General features: G+C 33.7%; 3 protein-coding genes across 7 annotated transcripts; all 3 read right to left on the bottom strand.

Moving 5' to 3' along the window:
- Positions 1-75: 75 nt before the first annotated feature.
- Positions 76-3,106, bottom strand: LOC118062217 (uncharacterized). Of its 5 annotated transcripts, none has more exons than XR_012169969.1 (5): positions 2,882-3,106; positions 1,862-2,624; positions 1,659-1,754; positions 732-787; positions 76-431 (listed from the first exon to the last, which is right to left on the bottom strand). XR_012169969.1 is itself a non-coding variant. In XM_035075946.2 (4 exons), exons 2-3 carry the CDS (start codon positions 2,606-2,608, stop codon positions 1,665-1,667), a joined length of 837 nt encoding a protein of 278 aa, XP_034931837.1. In that variant the 5' UTR covers positions 2,609-2,624; positions 2,882-3,105; the 3' UTR covers positions 76-424; positions 1,659-1,664. The 5 variants fall into 5 exon arrangements, 3 of the variants coding, with proteins under 3 accessions (XP_034931837.1, XP_034931836.1, XP_034931838.1); XR_012169970.1 differs by having other exon boundaries at positions 76-424; XM_035075946.2 differs by lacking the exon at positions 732-787 and having other exon boundaries at positions 76-424; positions 2,882-3,105.
- An 850-nt stretch (positions 3,107-3,956) lies between these two features.
- On the bottom strand, positions 3,957-5,300 carry LOC118061849 (xyloglucan endotransglucosylase protein 1). Its single transcript, XM_035075446.2, has 3 exons — positions 4,825-5,300; positions 4,545-4,738; positions 3,957-4,455 (listed from the first exon to the last, which is right to left on the bottom strand). Exons 1-3 carry the CDS (start codon positions 5,251-5,253, stop codon positions 4,050-4,052), a joined length of 1,029 nt encoding a protein of 342 aa, XP_034931337.2. The 5' UTR covers positions 5,254-5,300; the 3' UTR covers positions 3,957-4,049.
- Positions 5,301-13,777: 8,477 nt separating this feature from the next.
- Positions 13,778-15,161, bottom strand: LOC118062244 (xyloglucan endotransglucosylase protein 1). The gene is made up of 3 exons (XM_035075980.2): positions 14,793-15,161; positions 14,513-14,706; positions 13,778-14,423 (listed from the first exon to the last, which is right to left on the bottom strand). Exons 1-3 carry the CDS (start codon positions 15,075-15,077, stop codon positions 14,018-14,020), a joined length of 885 nt encoding a protein of 294 aa, XP_034931871.1. The 5' UTR covers positions 15,078-15,161; the 3' UTR covers positions 13,778-14,017.
- Positions 15,162-16,704: the final 1,543 nt, after the last annotated feature.

Below are 16,704 nucleotides of genomic sequence, written 5' to 3'. Positions count from 1 at the left end.
AAGCCACTGTTGAAGACCTGGTGGTGTTTTATGTCTTGCGAGATGAGGGAGCTTCCTTCGAAAATGTAGAGATAGTGAGAGTAAGCTCTTCGTCACTGTACCTCTTTTCTCATTAATCAATAAATTATGTTTTATAAATATACACTCGAAAGTATGGGATTTTTGCCATCAAACTTAATTACAAATCACTCTAATACAATCAGAATACCTCCAAAAAACAAGAAATACAATAAACAGACGAGGAGGAGGAGGAGGAGCACACCACACAATTGCCAATGAGCTGTAGGCTAACCGGCAAGTTTTCATCCCCATCCCATGCAAGATCCGGTTGCATTCGATTAGTGACACAAGACAGAAACCATAGCACAGGTCTCAAATTTTTGTCGATCTGTCTTAGCAGCACTCCCGTGACGATGCTCTTGATCTGCAACCTAAGAAGAAACACTAACGTTAAGCAAGAGTTCTTGATGTACGTACAAGTGTTGGATCACTTGCTACAAACTTCACGATTGGTGTTGCTATGCATCGATTTGTAGGTATTTATCCATTTAATTACTTGGTTCCACACAGTATTGGTTATAAATTTAGGAAAATGGAAGCCTCCTTTTACTATCTATCCATCTATGTATATCAACAGCTCTTTTCCTGTCATGGGACCGATTTATTTATTTTTTATCTTTTTTTTATGAAGGAAAGCTTCATTGTCAAATAAACAAGTGGTGAGTGCTCACCACATTACAGGAGCTTACAAATACGTTTGCCCTCGAATAAGTTCAAATTGTCCCCTCTTGATATTTTCAGAACACAGTTTCAGAAAACCAGAAGATGTTAGCACAAAGATGCAAAAGCCCCGAGCACACAGCAAGGATTTTCCACAATCAGCTGATCAATGAGTCCAACCAAGAGCATCCTAACTCTAGCAGTAACAGAATTTCCACACCAATCATAGATATGTATCGACCAACAGGAAATTAATGTTCCGGAATAATTCTGAAAAAGCAAAAAACAATGCCAAAGAAAGCCTTGCTAGAGGGATTCTTTTGTTGCAGGGAACAAACCTGAAGCAACGCAGGGAATGTTTTACCAGATATAGCAGCAGCAAGGAGAGACTGCAATATTGCAACTTTAGTCTTTATCAACATAAAATTAGAAGAACAGGTGGATTTTCCTGAAAAAGTAAAAGCCAGATTCCACCTTGCACGAATCCCTGCCCTCTACGGTTCTACCTTCTGTGACTTCAATTCAACATTAACCGCTAAGTATTTGCTGTTGATCACATGGACCATCCCCCCCCAATAATCTAAAACTTTTAGGATGGAAATCTCTGCCAGATCTTCAGCTTTAATTAAAATTAGGTGTCTAAGGTAAATGTCTGTTTCTCAATTCATAAGCTTATGACATAGGGAAATAAGAAAATCTTAGTGAATGCTAAATAGAGTTAGTCCACATGAGATCCCAGGTAATTAGAATAAGCTCCTGAATGAACTGCAGGCATCATAGGTTTTAGTCACTTCTTTAAAATCAAACCAGAAAATCACTAGAAACTATGTATAATCCACAATCAATATAATCAAACCATTAACAGAGAGAAAAGAAATGAATGACCAACTTTTCCATATGCTAAAGCTGAAAATCAATGAAGGGAGTTTATTGCTCACATTAATTTATCTATTGGATCGCCTCAGAGCTTCAAAAAGGCCACAGCAGTTCCTCCAAGATGGACACAGGTTACGCTGTTGAAGGGATATGATAGGCTGTGAAAAAATTCAAAACAGAACACTGTGCCCATTCAGTGAAAAAATACGAAAGGGCAGAACGATTAGGCGAACTTTCAACATTGAATCCCAATAAAGTTACTGACCGGATCTCCTGTGCTTTCAGGAAAAGCATCGCTGCTTCCAACTACAGTAGAAGATTCGAAACTTTCCACAGTTTCATTGTGGACATTGCCAGATGATTCCCCAGTGTTTTCCTTCAAAGCTGCCAGCTTCTCGTCCTCGATCCCCTTTGACACTGCATCTGTCAAAGCTGGAGGAGCCGCGTTGTTTTCATCAAGAGATTGCAACACGTTCTCCTCAATTCCCTTGGACACTTCATCTGTTACAGCAAGAGATGATCCATCTGTTGCATTCAATACCACTTCAGGTACTTCCGCATCATTCTGATCCGTGACAACTGAAGGAAACACACCAGTTTCGTTCAAAGGAACCAAAACCTTCTCTTTGGTTTCTTTCACTTCTACTTCAGCCACATCCGAGCTCTCAGATTTCTCCACCAATGCTTCAATAGTTTCAGCCAATTTTTCCTCCACAGACTCGGTCGACCCAACAGCTAAATTAACCACATCTTTCTCCACCACTTCCAGTATCTCTGAATCCTCCACTTGAACTGTTTTCTCTTTAGCCTTTGCCTCTTCCTTTGAACTATTGCTGCCCTCTAAACTCGAATTATTCTCATAAATAGTTTCTTTCACAGACTCAACAGTACTATCAATAACCACTTCTTTCACAAATTTATCCCCTGAATCGACCACCTCAACTTCCTCAATAACTTCCTGTCGTTCCACAATTTTTGTCTCCTCATTTTTCCCGTTTGAAGGCTCATCCATTTTGGTTAAAAACTACCTATACAACAGACAAAAGAAAATGCGTTTCTTTCTTTTCCTTCTTTCAGAAAGACATGTACATAGATCACAATAGTTATGGGATTTCGGTGGAGACCATAAATTGTTTATGTAAATGGAATTCCTGGTCGAGAATTCCTCCACAAGTTAATCAAAATAAGAAAGAAAACAAGAACTGATGGAAACAAGCCAAACAATAGTGTGAATTCTAAAAATATCAGCGAAAGAAAACAACAAATCACAGAAAAGAAAAAAAACCTGAGATGATAGAGAAGGAGATATGAGTGCCTTGAAGCAGAATAGTAGATGGAGGAGGATAGGAGATGACAAACCGTACAATCACTGTTGTTCTCTTTAGACTCCAAGTCTTTGACCGGTTGGTGTGCTTATGTAGTAGGAATTTGAAGGCGGATAATAGAATGGTAGATGGTGTTGATTGAAGATGGAAATTAAAACGGCTGACATCTGGCAGCTTTTGGAAACTGGAAAGGCGGGTGGTTTTATTTAAGTAGCACAGCTAGAGCTACCGAGCCAAATTCATAGTGGATTTGGACATGACTTCCTGTCGTATTGTCCGACGCTAAAATGCCACAACTTGGACCTTTCTCTTCTATCACTCTTCTTGCCCAATTGTCTGCTGCCATTTTACATAACCTCTTGTTTTTGTTATTGAACCAGTCCTAAGCCCAAGATATTACCGACAGTGTTTCAACGTAATTGACTAGATCATGCAGGCCGGGCTTACATGGTGTGGGTAATTTACCCTAGGACCGTTCCGTGGAAGATTTCAAAGTGAGAGCAAGATTTCAGAAAACAGTTCAATAACCACCTCCAAAATAGCCCAGCGTTTTTTATGATGAATTTAAATACCTACTTAGGATCCCTGTTGCTGTAATTGCAGGGCAAAGAAATAAAAGGTTATGAGAGACGTCTTTTTGCTAACAACAGAGATTGACCTGTGTTGGAGGCTTAAAATTTATATTTGTCAAATTATCTAGAGCAACCGTCATGTATACCATAAAAAGGGAATAAATATGTCAGTGTGCGCTATAAAGCAAGCATATGGTACCAGCCATGTGTGATTATTGATTATTCCTGGCAAATTTAGAGGGCTGGAAGGTTGGCCGACTGGAGTTTCGATGCTTTTAATTCTGATTCTGGTCTGTTTCTTGTACTTGACCAGTGCGTTAATAGCATGATTACTTCTGATGTACACCGCAGTTTCATCAAAATGCTGATGGGAGGATGTGTTGATCGAATGTTTTATTTATAATGCCAAGGTAACAGATGGGTTGTAATGTGTGTGAAGAATCAGAAAGTAACTCAAGATGAATTAAGAAATTGAATTGTTTCACATTACGTTATTTATATCTTCAGAAAGAATAAAGAATTTCATGTTCCAATTAAATTTTAGCATGTAGTTTCTTCAAAGGAATCTTGATCGCTTGCATTCAGCTGGGATACCCTGAGGGAATCTTTTCAAGTCAGTGCAGTAGTTGTAAATCATGTACTTCTGCTGCACCCATCGAAGCCTGTTGCGGCCGGAGGCATCAAGAGCTTGAACTTGCCAGATACTGTCCTCCACGGAATTCGGGGATGTGGAGGTGCAAGATGATCCAGGTGACCAAACACAAGCATTGGCTTTGAAATTTCTGTAAGAAGCAGTGAAAGGAGCTTGTGTCCAGTCAGTCTTCACGAGCCCCCCTCTCGTTGCCCAATCATCAGCATTCCAGAGACTCGAATAAATCCTCATGGGTTGCTTCGTCGGGAACGGCACTCCGATTGATTCCGAGTTGTGGAATACTCTTATAGGGATGTTGTCCACCAAGAAACTGAAGCATACCAAATTGCAAATTAGTATTCGAAAATTCAGTATCCGCAACGAGACAGAAGTACTGAGGTGAGCGTATGGTTGACTTACATTATTCGTTGTTGGTTCCACACAATAGAGTAGGCGTGGAAAGCCTTTGTGGGATCAAACCAGAGATAAAACTGCTGTTCTTTGTTGCCTTTCCCTTGGGAGAACACATTGGTATGGAGAATATATGGTTCTCCAGTTACATTGCCTAGAAACTCGAAGTCAATCTCATCGTGGGTCGGCCCTTGAGAGGATAGCTGCATAACAAGTAGGAAAATATGAGAAAACTCAAATTTACGAGTTACAGCAGAATTCGATTAGAGAAGAAAGGAGCGAGGCTTACATAGTATGTGGTGACAGTGCCGGCCGAGTTGCCCGATACCAGCTTGATTTGCATGTCGATTCGGCCAAATAAGTACTCATTCTTGGACCGGAAGCCAGAACCAGAATCCTTGTCAAGAGACAGTGTGAGAAGTTGGCCACCATTTAGCATCTTAGCACGTTGATCGCCCCAGGTGACGTCAAAATCTTGGAAGAAATTGCCACCCATGGAGGCCCCCAGTAGACAAGCAAGTAACAGAGCAAACAGAAGCATTGAGGGAAGCTTACTGGGACAAGAGAATGGCATCTTTCCTTTTCTAACAGAGGGAGATGGAGGTATCTTGAGGATAAGTAGAGAGCTAGATTTGTATTCTGTGATGTTAGAAATGCAGCTTGGTTCCTTTATATAGGGCATTTCCAGGCTGTAACCTTTCCTGGTTGACATAACCATTCGCTGGAGAGAACTAGCGTTTTTGGATTCTTTTAGAACTGCTGACAGGCTTGCAAATTAATGAGGGGCAGAGGAAGAAGCTAGGAAACTAGAAAATCGTGTTTTTCTTTTCTTTTCTTTGGCTGAAGAGGAAGTTAGTGAAGCATTTGAAATAGGGGATGGACTAATTACAAACAAGACCATGCGATTTGACCATATAATAAATTAATTAAATATCAGATTTATGACTAAATGATGGTGAGTTCACAACTTTCACATACATAGATAGGGCTCAAAGCAGCTTTATCACGGGAGACAGACTAGACAATACGCGTTGGGTGGAATATCAATCTAGGTGTATTATACTAGAATATCAATCTAGGTAGAGCTAATTATTAGAGATTTCTATTGTATATGAATGTACTTTATATCAAGAGATAATTCATTGTGGATCAAGATACAGTTAACTGTAGACTTGCATAATTGCTTTGCTATGTATTAAAATATATGAGGATTTTTTTAATGTAAATATATTGTGGACAACACTGTAGCTCTCTGAAGGACATTCCTTTATTGTATTTTTAGTTAAGAATTGCAGCTAGGGGCGTGGCCTTCTCTGTTAAAAGCTGTTGAGTCTGGCTTTGGCAGCTGGACCCAACGCTATTAGGTTTGGTTGACAAGTCAGACCTAAAACATTACAAAAAAATATCAATAGCATTGGGTCCTGCCTGACTATGGACATCACTGTAGCGTTTGTTAGGGGGGTGGAATGACAATCGCTTAACACACAATTAGGTAAGGGAATCTCATTTATTTTTCGTGTGCAACATGCTTCGGAGGAGATCCCCCCTTCCCTGAGTTAGTCCAGTAAATAAAGAGGAAGGCATGTTGACTACATTTCGGGAGTTTGAACACCATCCCATTTCAACCAAAAATACAACCTTGTCAAAGGTATCTAGCCTTCCTTCCTTATATATGGAAATCGAATCCCATTTTGTTTTTTTTTGCATAAAATAATAGATGATAATTTTTTTCCATTTGAGATTCAGTTGGATTTTCTTATTTAAGTATGTTTATTTTTGTTTTTCAAAAATGCTTTTAAAATGAAATTTTTTTCCCTTTACTTCAAATTAAGATTTTTATTATTTTTAATTTTATTTTTTAATATTGACATATTAAAGTTGATGGAGCTCTCAAAATTTTTTTGATTCGCATCATATACTTTATAAAATTTTGGTAATATATAAGAGAATTTTTTAACACTACAATTCATTAAAAAATAACTTATAAATATTATAATGTAATTTTATTTTTGGGTAATAGAAGATATGTTAATTTTTATAACATTAGTGTATGAGATTCAAAGTTTTATAATTGTTTTATTGTCTTTAGATTTTTTATCCAGTAATTTTGGATTATATATATTATTAAATAATGCAATATTAGGTAAAATTACTTTGGGTCTTGACGTGTGTAGAACCTAGTTGGGTGTTGGGTCATACAGGATGCAAGACCTATTTGTGTGTTAGGTCCAGTGGATGCAGGATCCAAAATAACCTTGGGTCCTACATGGTATAGGATCTAATTGGGTGTTGGGTCCTGTTGGGTGCAGGACCCATAATACCTTTGGAGATATAATTTCTTTGCTTCAAAATATTTTTTTTGATGTTTTTTATATTAATTTTTAAATACATCTTTTTAAGAATGTATTGAGATTGTGTCTAGTTGAGAGAGGAGACCCAAGAAATTTAAATTTTTTTTATTTTTTTTTTTACTTTAAATTAATATTCTTTTGATCATTTTGTATTATTTCTTTAATATTTTTAGGCACTAAAATTATATTTCTTTGATTTAAATTTATTTTTTTAAAATAAATTGATAGGACTTTTTTATATTGACCAAAAGTTGAGTGATGATAATTTTTTTTTCCGTTTCAAGTTCGGTTAAATTTTCTAATTAAATCATGTTTGATTTTGTGTTTTCAAAAATTAACTATGGACCAAGAGACAATTAACTATGGACTTATTGTACATGCATGTACCGTGGACCAAGATACAATTAAATGTAGACCTGTATAATTGCTTCGCTAAGTATTAAAATGTACGAGGATTTTTTTTACTATACATGCACTGTGAACCAAGATACAATTAAAAGAAAGCGAAAATGAACTTTGCAAAAAAAAAAAATTATAGGGATTACTCTATAAAATTAATTAGATCATGTTTGATTTTGCGTTTCAAAAATTCTTTGAAAAATATTTGACAATTTTGAACTTTTTTTTCTTTACTTCAAATTAATATATATTTTTTTATGTTTTTGTGTTATTTTTTTAAAAATGTTGGAATTGTGTTTGACTACAACGTTAGACTCAAAAAATTTTAAAAATTTTAATTTTTTTTTCTTTACTTCAAAATAATATATATTTTTTTAAAAAATATATTGATATTCTGTTTGACTGAGTAAATAATTCTCTAATATTGTGATATGAAAGTTGATAAAGCTCTCAATAAATTTTTGATTCATATCATATACTTTATAAATTTTAGGTATTATATAAGAGATTTTATTTTGGGTAATAGAATATATTTTAATTTTATAACATTAGTGTATGAGATTCAAAGTTTTATTGTCTTTACATTTTTTATGCAATAGTTTTGAATATATATATTATTAAATACATAAATAAATTGTGTGTTAGATCCAGTCCCCTATAGGAACTATTAGAGTTGGGTCCTGTCGGTGCTGAACCCAAGTGGGTGTTGGGTCCGCCATAAATTCCTTCGAAAAAATCAGAAACTGCCGATCCAAGAAGGTTTGCAAACTTTGAAAGCTATCTAGGGGCGTGAGCAGTCTCCCAGGGTCCGGTTGAAAACCATGGCCCAAGTAGAACGAAAAGAAAAAATCAGAGTTGTTCATAGGAAAAGCAAAGACCGAAAATGCCTACTCCCTTGGTAGAGCTATTCAAAGAAATCCACCCCAAGGACATCAACATAGGAAGATTGTAAAAAAACAAATTAATTTTCTTTAGTGGACAGATTGAGAATCCATGTTATCATGTACGCGAAACTTCAATCCCTTATGCCTCTCTATGCCTTTGCACATTGTCTCTCTCTCTCTCTCTCTCTCTCTCTCTCTCTCTATATATATATATATATATATATATATATATATATATATATATCTTCTTCACTATAGTATAACACCACCATTGAATATTAATGGAATACCATTGATCAATAAGGATGACTGGCTTCCAAACCCGGCAGTCATATCAAGTTAAATTTCTTTGTCAATGCCTTTTCTGATTTAAATTTATTTTTTAAAATAAATTGATGAGATTTTTTTTATATTGTACAAAAGTTGGGTGATGCTAATTTTTTTTTGTTTTAGGTTGGGTAAAATTTTTTAATTAAATCATATTTGATTTTGTGTTTTCGAAAATTCTTTGAAATTTTTTTGATAGTTTTTAAGTTTTTTTCTTTGTTTCAAATTAATATTTTTGTATTATTTAAAAAAAAATGTTAAGATTGTGTTTGACTGTGATGCTAGACCCAAGAAATTTTAAAAGTTTTAATTTTTTTTCTTTACTTCAATTTTTTTTTGTTTGTGTATTTTTGTTAAATGTTGGCATTGTGTTTGGCTGCGACACCAGACCCAAGAAATTTTAAAATTTTAATTTTTTTTCTTTGCTTCAAAATAATATTTTTTTTCATGTTTTTATATTTTTTTCTTTAATATATATATTTTTTAAAAAAAATATTGAGATTTTATTTGGCTGAGTAAATAATTCTCTAATATTGTCATATTAAAGTTGATGGAGCTCTCAATAAATTTTTCATTCACATCATATACTTTATAAATGTTTGGTATTATATAAGATTTTTTATTTTGGAACACCATACCAAGGCTAACCCATGGAATACCCCTTTATCAATGAAAGATAGACACTATGCAACTTTATTACAATGAAAAAAACTATGTTATGGACCTTTCTTTTTTTAGTGGATTATCTTGGAGAAATGATTCCATTTTTTAGTATTTTATAGCTTTGGGTCTTGCTGAGTGCAGGACCTAATTAGGTGTTGGGTCTTGTCGAGTGCAAGACCTAGAATATCTCTAGGTTCTGCCTGGTGTAGGACCCATAATTGCTTTGGATCCTGACATGTGCAGGACCTATGTTGGTGTTGGGTCCTATTGGATGCATGACCCAAAATAAATCAGCAAGATCCAAAATTGCTTTGGTCCCAACGCCCATTTGAGCTTTGTTGCCACCAGGACTCAATAGCTTTGTACAACCATGACCCAACATCTAATTGGGCTTTTCTTCCACAAGGACCCAACATCTTTGGATCATTTTCTAACCATAACCCAACATCTTGGGCCATGCCCAAAGTAGAACCCAACGCTTTAGGTCTTGCTAGGAGGCCAGGCCCAACAACGTTGAATGGGTCTGTTTCATTCAAAATCTAAGCCTGTAATTGACCTGGAGTAAACCAGTTGCCCTGCTGGGTCAACCCAAAACGCGGGTGATCTGGAAAAAATCTGGAAGGGACCTTTTTTTTCTTTTCAAATATGTTTTTTCTCCTACACTAGACTCCTTGTTTTTTCATATTTTCTAGTTGGTTACCAACTCATTTTATAGTTCACTATATAAATACTATAAGAATGTATTTTTTTCCTCATGTGAGATTTAAAGTGCTTTAGTATATATTTATGTTTTGTCAATATGAGATAATAAACCTTTTTGTTTAAATACAAAATAAAGTGACATGATAGGTTAAAAAACCAAAAACTAAAAAATAGACAAAACATTCTCTATTTTATTTTATTAGGAGCTTTTTAATTTATTTTTTTGATTACTTGACCCGTGGCGAAGCGCAGGTCACATAGCTAGATAGAATCATGCTTCGTTGTTGGTCAAATATTTTTATGTCTTATAAATAAAAATTTTTATGCACACATGTAAATAAATAAACTGAAAACTATGAGAACTAAAAAATAAATTAATAACATCTAAAAATAAAACTTGAAAAATTGAAAGATAAATATAAATCAAAATATTTAAACTCACAAGATGAGATATTTACATGATCATGTTTTTCTTATTTTTGTTTATTAAAATATTTTTTTATTTAATCAAACGATAGTGAAAATAGACAAACATATTAAATTGATTGAATAAAAAAAATAAAAAAGAATAATATGCAAGGCTACTCATATTAGAAATATTATCTGAAAAATAAATATTTTTTTTTATTTTAGAAAATATAGTTCATCTATACGAATGATAAAAAAAAAAAATCATAGATGAATCAGAAAAACTTCTTCGAAAACTAAAAGCATAACAATAAAATCACCATCATTTAAAAGAGATTCTCTAAACAAAATAAAAGAAAAACAGGGTATTAACATAATATAATTAAGTTTTTTTTAATAAAAAATAAGCATTAATTCAAATAAAAAAAATTAGAAAAAAAGGGTCTGACATTGATGGGTCTGGCAAGCCAGGGCATCCCACGTGTCCCATTTCATCAAGACCTGTGTTGTCCATCCCACTTTCTTTTAAATCAATATAAGATGTCGGCTGTCAAGGGCGACGACGTGTCACCTATTTTGCCTAGATTATGTCGATATGATGATTGGAAAATCAGGCTTAAGGTTCTTTTTACCTAAAACCCATTTTGACTTAAAACACCTATTAAACACCTTAGAAACCATGATAAATCTAGTGGGTTAACCATCATTAACCTGCTAAACTTAGGGGCCGTTTGGGATTGAGGTGTGACCTGCTTTTCGAAAAAATTCAAACTTTTTTTTTTTTTTTTGCTAAAATTGAGTTCGGTTTGTACTTTCTGGATCGTTTTGATGTGTTGATATCAAAATAATTTTTAAAAAATAAAAAACATTATTGACATGCTTTTCGGCATGAAAAGCTATTTGAAAAGCAACAGCTACCACACTCCCAAACACCCTCTTAATATTTAGTTTTTGAGACTGTGATAACATTTAAAAAACAAACTCGTGATCCATATTATGAATTTCATTGGGTTCAATAACATTTTTGTTTTTAATTTAGTTAGATGATAAAAAAAACTTTAAGGAACAAAATACTTAAAAATCACCTCCTGTACGGTGAAAAAAAGAAAAAGATGTTGAATTTTTTATTTGAGTTTAAAATTTTATCTTTAAAGCTTTAATTATTTTTAATCAATAAAATAAATTTTTTTTTTACTAAATCAATTATCAACTTAACATGGAAACAATTCTTCTACGTTGTGAAAACCTTATATCAACTTTGTTTTACTTATAATTATAATTATATATTTTTCTTTTGAAGTTTTTTTCTTGTTGACATCTGTTAAATAATTTCAATATTTTATTTGTTTGAAAATAAATAAAAAAGATGTAATTTCCTTTTGGTTGGAGGGTAATGCTGCAATTTGGTTAATATGTATGTGTAAAAATAAAATTTACCAAAAAGAAAAAGGAATGAACTAAAAAGATTGAAAAACAAAAAGTTTGTAAAAAATATTGGAAAAACATCATTGTGTTTGAACCCGTGCAATCTTAAAAAGTGTTTAGGAACATAGTTGAAACTGTATTTTTCATAAATTAAATGTTTTTTTTACTTAAAATTATTTTTTATATATATTTTCATATTGTTTTGATGTGTTAATATTCAAAATAATTTTTTAAAAATAAAAAAATATTATTTTAATACATTTGTAATTGAAAAATATTTTAAACTGCAACCATTATCACACTTTCAAACAACTCTTTGTCTCATGTTTCTTTAAATGTTCTTGTTTTTTTGGAAAAAAAAGAGAATAATCAACACGTCTTTTGACATCGTAAACAATATGTTGTTTTTATATCGGAACTTTGCTACCACAATGGTGACCATATATTTTTTATGTGAGAAATGCATCTTTCTCACCTATTATGACCCAAAAAAATTTCTATAAACTTAAAAAACCTTTTTATCATGATAAACAATCTTTTAAAAAAAAAAAACCAAGAAAATATTCTCACTCAACATTGCTTTGAATGTTAATGAGAAAGAAGTTCTCATAAATGACTTTTAAATAAATACATTGTATTTGAATTAATAGTTTCTTAAACTTAGTTGTATGTTACACCCTCCCCCCATGTAACTCCTTCAGATTATATCATCACACCATCATGATTGTGTGCATATAATATGATTGTCTCCACATCTTGATGAATTAAGTTCAAAGTTTGCAATTCATTATTTTAGAAGTCATTGAAAGAGATATTTCTTATGCAAGATTTAATTGATACCTAAAATAATTATACACCTAAGAAAAAGAATTTGAAGAGTTTCGATTAGACATCCATGAAATCAAGACATTAACAATCTGAACTCGATGATGAGTTTTTTCCTGTACAAAAAGGCTGACGCGAGAGATTTTATGAAGAATTATTTATTATTAGATATTTTTTATATATATAATTTAAAAAATTAAATATTGTGCTTAATAATTTTATTTCTTTATTTAATTTAGGAATCCTTATAATAATGCTATGGTTATTTATTAGCATCCTTTTCTCTTTAAGGTAGACATAGAGCAAGTATAAATAGGATTTTTTTTTATTTTTTATTTAAAGAGATTACTAGAAAATAATATATTTGGTAATAAAATTTTAAATTCGAGTTTTTATGCGGTGTTGATATTATGTGTTGCTTGTAATTATTATTTTTCTTGTATTGTTTTATTTGCCTCAATTAAAGAAGTTTCTATTGGAAGAAAGCTTATATAAGTTATATATAATTTTTCACTCCACCTAAAAGAAAGACTCGAAATTTATATATTATGGATAACTTATGAGCCATCAAACTAACATTATTAATATGGATTAATTTTAACTAGATATATTAATATCTTTTAAATACATCTAAAGCTAACTTAATTATTTAGGATTAAGAATTAAAATCTTTCTTAATAAAAGTTTTCAATCTCATCCAATACTTTTTTTTTTCAAATTGAGAAAAAAAATCAAATAAGTTGAAAAGGAAATTGGAATTAATAAAAGGGCTAAGTTACTAAGAACTAATATTAATTGATAATACTTTTTGAGATCCACAAGAGTTAAATTTTATTAAACTACAATGACTAAGTATTAAGTTATAATTAATTGAAAGAGAAGAACATGATTCGTGATTAGGTATTCATTTACAAACAAAATTTTGCCAAAGTTCCTTTTACAGCAGTGAGCATCTTTAAGAATGTGTTTGGTAAATAATTTATTTATTTTTGTATTTTAAATTAATCTGTTTATGAAAAAAAATGAAAATTATTTATGTTGTTTTATTTTAAATTATTTTTTTATATTTTTAAATTGTTTTAATATGCTAGTGTGAAAAATATTTTAATAAACAATTGCTAGCTATATTAATTCACTCTAATGTGAACGACTGCTGCATTTCTTCTAAACTATCAAAATCATTATGTTCCACCCACATTTTCTTGTAAATGTTGGATCAAGATTAGTTGTAATAATGCTGAAGGAATTAAGTAGAGGATAAATAATTAAAAATGATTTATTTAATGTTTCATTAATTTTTATTTGCAAAAAGAATAAAGAATTAAAATTTCATATTACATTTACATATATTTTCAAAAAGAATAAAGAATTAAAATTTCATATTACATTTACATATATTTTCAAAAAGAATAAAGAATTAAAATTTCATATTACATATATTTGCATAAAGAATAAAGAATTTTCATAATCTGGAACAGAGCCATTAATGTCTAGTTTTTCAAAGGAATCTTGATCGCTTGCATTCAGCTGGGATACCCTGAGGGAATCTTTTCAAGTCAGTGCAGTAGTTGTAAATCATGTACTTCTGCTGCACCCATCGAAGCCTGTTGCGGCCGGAGGCATCAAGAGCTTGAACTTGCCAGGTACTGTCCTCCACGGAATTCGGGGATGTGGAGGTGCAAGATGATCCAGGTGACCAAACACAAGCATTGGCTTTGAAATTTCTGTAAGAAGCAGTGAAAGGAGCTTGTGTCCAGTCAGTCTTCACGAGCCCCCCTCTCGTTGCCCAATCATCAGCATTCCAGAGACTCGAATAAATCCTCATGGGTTGCTTCGTCGGGAACGGCACTCCGATTGATTCCGAGTTGTGGAATACTCTTATAGGGATGTTGTCCACCAAGAAACTGAAGCATACCAAATTGCAAATTAGTATTCGAAAATTCAGTAACCGCAACGAGACAGAAGTACTGAGGTGAGCGTATGGTTGACTTACATTATTCGTTGTTGGTTCCACACAATAGAGTAGGCGTGGAAAGCCTTTGTGGGATCAAACCAGAGATAAAACTGCTGTTCTTTGTTGCCTTTCCCTTGGGAGAACACATTGGTATGGAGAATATATGGTTCTCCAGTTACATTGCCTAGAAACTCGAAGTCAATCTCATCGTGGGTCGGCCCTTGAGAGGATAGCTGCATAACAAGTAGGAAAATATGAGAAAACTCAAATTTACGAGTTACAGCAGAATTCGATTAGAGAAGAAAGGAGCGAGGCTTACATAGTATGTGGTGACAGTGCCGGCCGAGTTGCCCGATACCAGCTTGATTTGCATGTCGATTCGGCCAAATAAGTACTCATTCTTGGACCGGAAGCCAGAACCAGAATCCTTGTCAAGAGATAGTGTGAGAAGTTGGCCACCATTTAGCATCTTAGCACGTTGATCGCCCCAGGTGACGTCAAAATCTTGGAAGAAATTGCCACCCTTGGAGGCTTCCAGTAGACAAGCAATTAACAGAGCAAACAGAGGCATGGAAGAAAGTCTACTCGAACAAGAGAAAGACATCTTTATGTTTCTAAGATACGGAGATGTATATACCAGCTGCTAGTTAGAGATTATGAGAGAGCAAAATGTTCTGTGTGAGGTTGGATCTATGAGCTTGAGTCCCTTATATAGTTGTTTTCATAGGCAGGAACCTATCCTAGTTGATTGAAAATCAGTTGTAGCTGGCATATATTCACAATCTTGGAGGACTGGAGACAGGCTTGCAAAGTTAATCGAGGAAGTAGCCCAGGAAAGTGGAAAAAAGTGGGTGTATGTGAAAGTGAAGTGGTATGCGCTATTTGACTAACAGAGCCAAAGCAGTGTCCATACATAACAAAGAGCTGGCTAAGCTTAAAAGTATTTTATCCAACTGGAGACAGAAAATACAATACGCGTTGGGTTGTTTGTGTGCAAGGGGCGTTTCCTGTTCTGGACGTGCCATAGATCAACGGGCCACAAGCCACCCACTCTTTGAAAATAACCACTCTTCAATGGAAGGCTCTCATGCCCCTTGCTATCCTAGCAAGATCACATACCTCTCACACTTTAATGTGACCACTCTTCAAGAGATGATCTCAAATCGCTTATTCTCTAACAGAGTTTTAGATTAACACTCTAAGTAATGCTAAAGATTGATCTTGGATCTCTCACCTCTCCAATAAAAGTCTCAGACTAGCATATTCTCTAAGTAATGCCAAAAGGCCTCTCACCAATTCATCAAAGATTGATCTTGAATCTCCTACCATTTTAATATAGTCTCGGACTAGCATGACTCTCTAGAGGGGCTCCCAAGCGTTATATTATCATCAAGGATGATATTGGATCTCTCACTCTTAGGTGCAACTTCTCTCTAATGGGGGGCTCTCACTCCTCATTTCATCACGAAGAAGGCCATGGACCACAAGCCACCCACTCTTTGAAAATAACCACTCTTCAATGGAAGGCTCTTACGCCGCTTGCCATCTTAGCAAGGTCACATACCTCCCACATTCCAATGGGACCACTCTTCAAGGGATAAACATGATCTTTCTAGTGCAATAGCATCATCCTTCATGAGTCTTTTCCCTCCACCTCTTAGAAAATTTTCTAGTTATTGGCATCAACATGGATCCATCCCCTCCACCCTTTATGGATTCTCCTCAGCTTTTTAGAAAACTTTCTAAGTTAAGGCTCCACCCTTTATGGGTTCCCCTTAACCACTTATAAATTTTCTAAGTATAGGTTTCTCAATGTTTTTCCTTTAATTACTTCGAAATTCCTTTTACAATCATGATGTGTGTCTTTACACACGAGCTTCTTGTTATATTACCCGGGGTTTTCACCCCTCTTTTCATACAAATAAAACTAGATAAAAATTATCATATCAAGAATGTTTACAAGTCTTCGTGTATAAATATCACAAAGACTTATGAGATTACTAATAAACCTAAATTTAACAGGTCTAAACCCCATTAAAAGGAAAAGGAAAAAAAAAAAAAAAAAAACTCCATATGTTCAAGCTACCATGCCCTAGCCTAAATACTACCAAGATGCATAGGTCGGGTATCGTAACTTAAACCCATATTGAGCATGCATCCTAACGCCTCTATGGGTTAAGGTTGCCACACTCGAGCCTAACATGCTTGGATTCAAGTAATGCACATGAATT

This window comes from Populus alba, chromosome 5 (genome assembly GCF_005239225.2).
Source record: "Populus alba chromosome 5, ASM523922v2, whole genome shotgun sequence".
Lineage (NCBI taxonomy): Eukaryota > Viridiplantae > Streptophyta > Magnoliopsida > Malpighiales > Salicaceae > Populus > Populus alba.
The sequence above is the reverse complement of the archived record's forward strand: the minus strand, read 5'-3'. Positions and strand labels throughout refer to the sequence as shown.

Coding starts and splice junctions, on each gene's coding strand:
- LOC118062217 (XM_035075946.2), bottom strand. CDS start 2,608: ATGGATGAGCCTTCAAACGGGAAAAATGAGGAGACAAAAATTGTGGAA. Junction 1,755..1,861: donor CTGAAAGCACAGGAGATCCG/GTCAGTAACTTT, acceptor ATTTTTTCACAG/CCTATCATATCCCTTCAACA.
- LOC118061849 (XM_035075446.2), bottom strand. CDS start 5,253: ATGGTTATGTCAACCAGGAAAGGTTACAGCCTGGAAATGCCCTATATA. Junction 4,739..4,824: donor GCACTGTCACCACATACTAT/GTAAGCCTCGCT, acceptor CTTGTTATGCAG/CTATCCTCTCAAGGGCCGAC. Junction 4,456..4,544: donor TGGAACCAACAACGAATAAT/GTAAGTCAACCA, acceptor GGTATGCTTCAG/TTTCTTGGTGGACAACATCC.
- LOC118062244 (XM_035075980.2), bottom strand. CDS start 15,077: ATGTCTTTCTCTTGTTCGAGTAGACTTTCTTCCATGCCTCTGTTTGCT. Junction 14,707..14,792: donor GCACTGTCACCACATACTAT/GTAAGCCTCGCT, acceptor CTTGTTATGCAG/CTATCCTCTCAAGGGCCGAC. Junction 14,424..14,512: donor TGGAACCAACAACGAATAAT/GTAAGTCAACCA, acceptor GGTATGCTTCAG/TTTCTTGGTGGACAACATCC.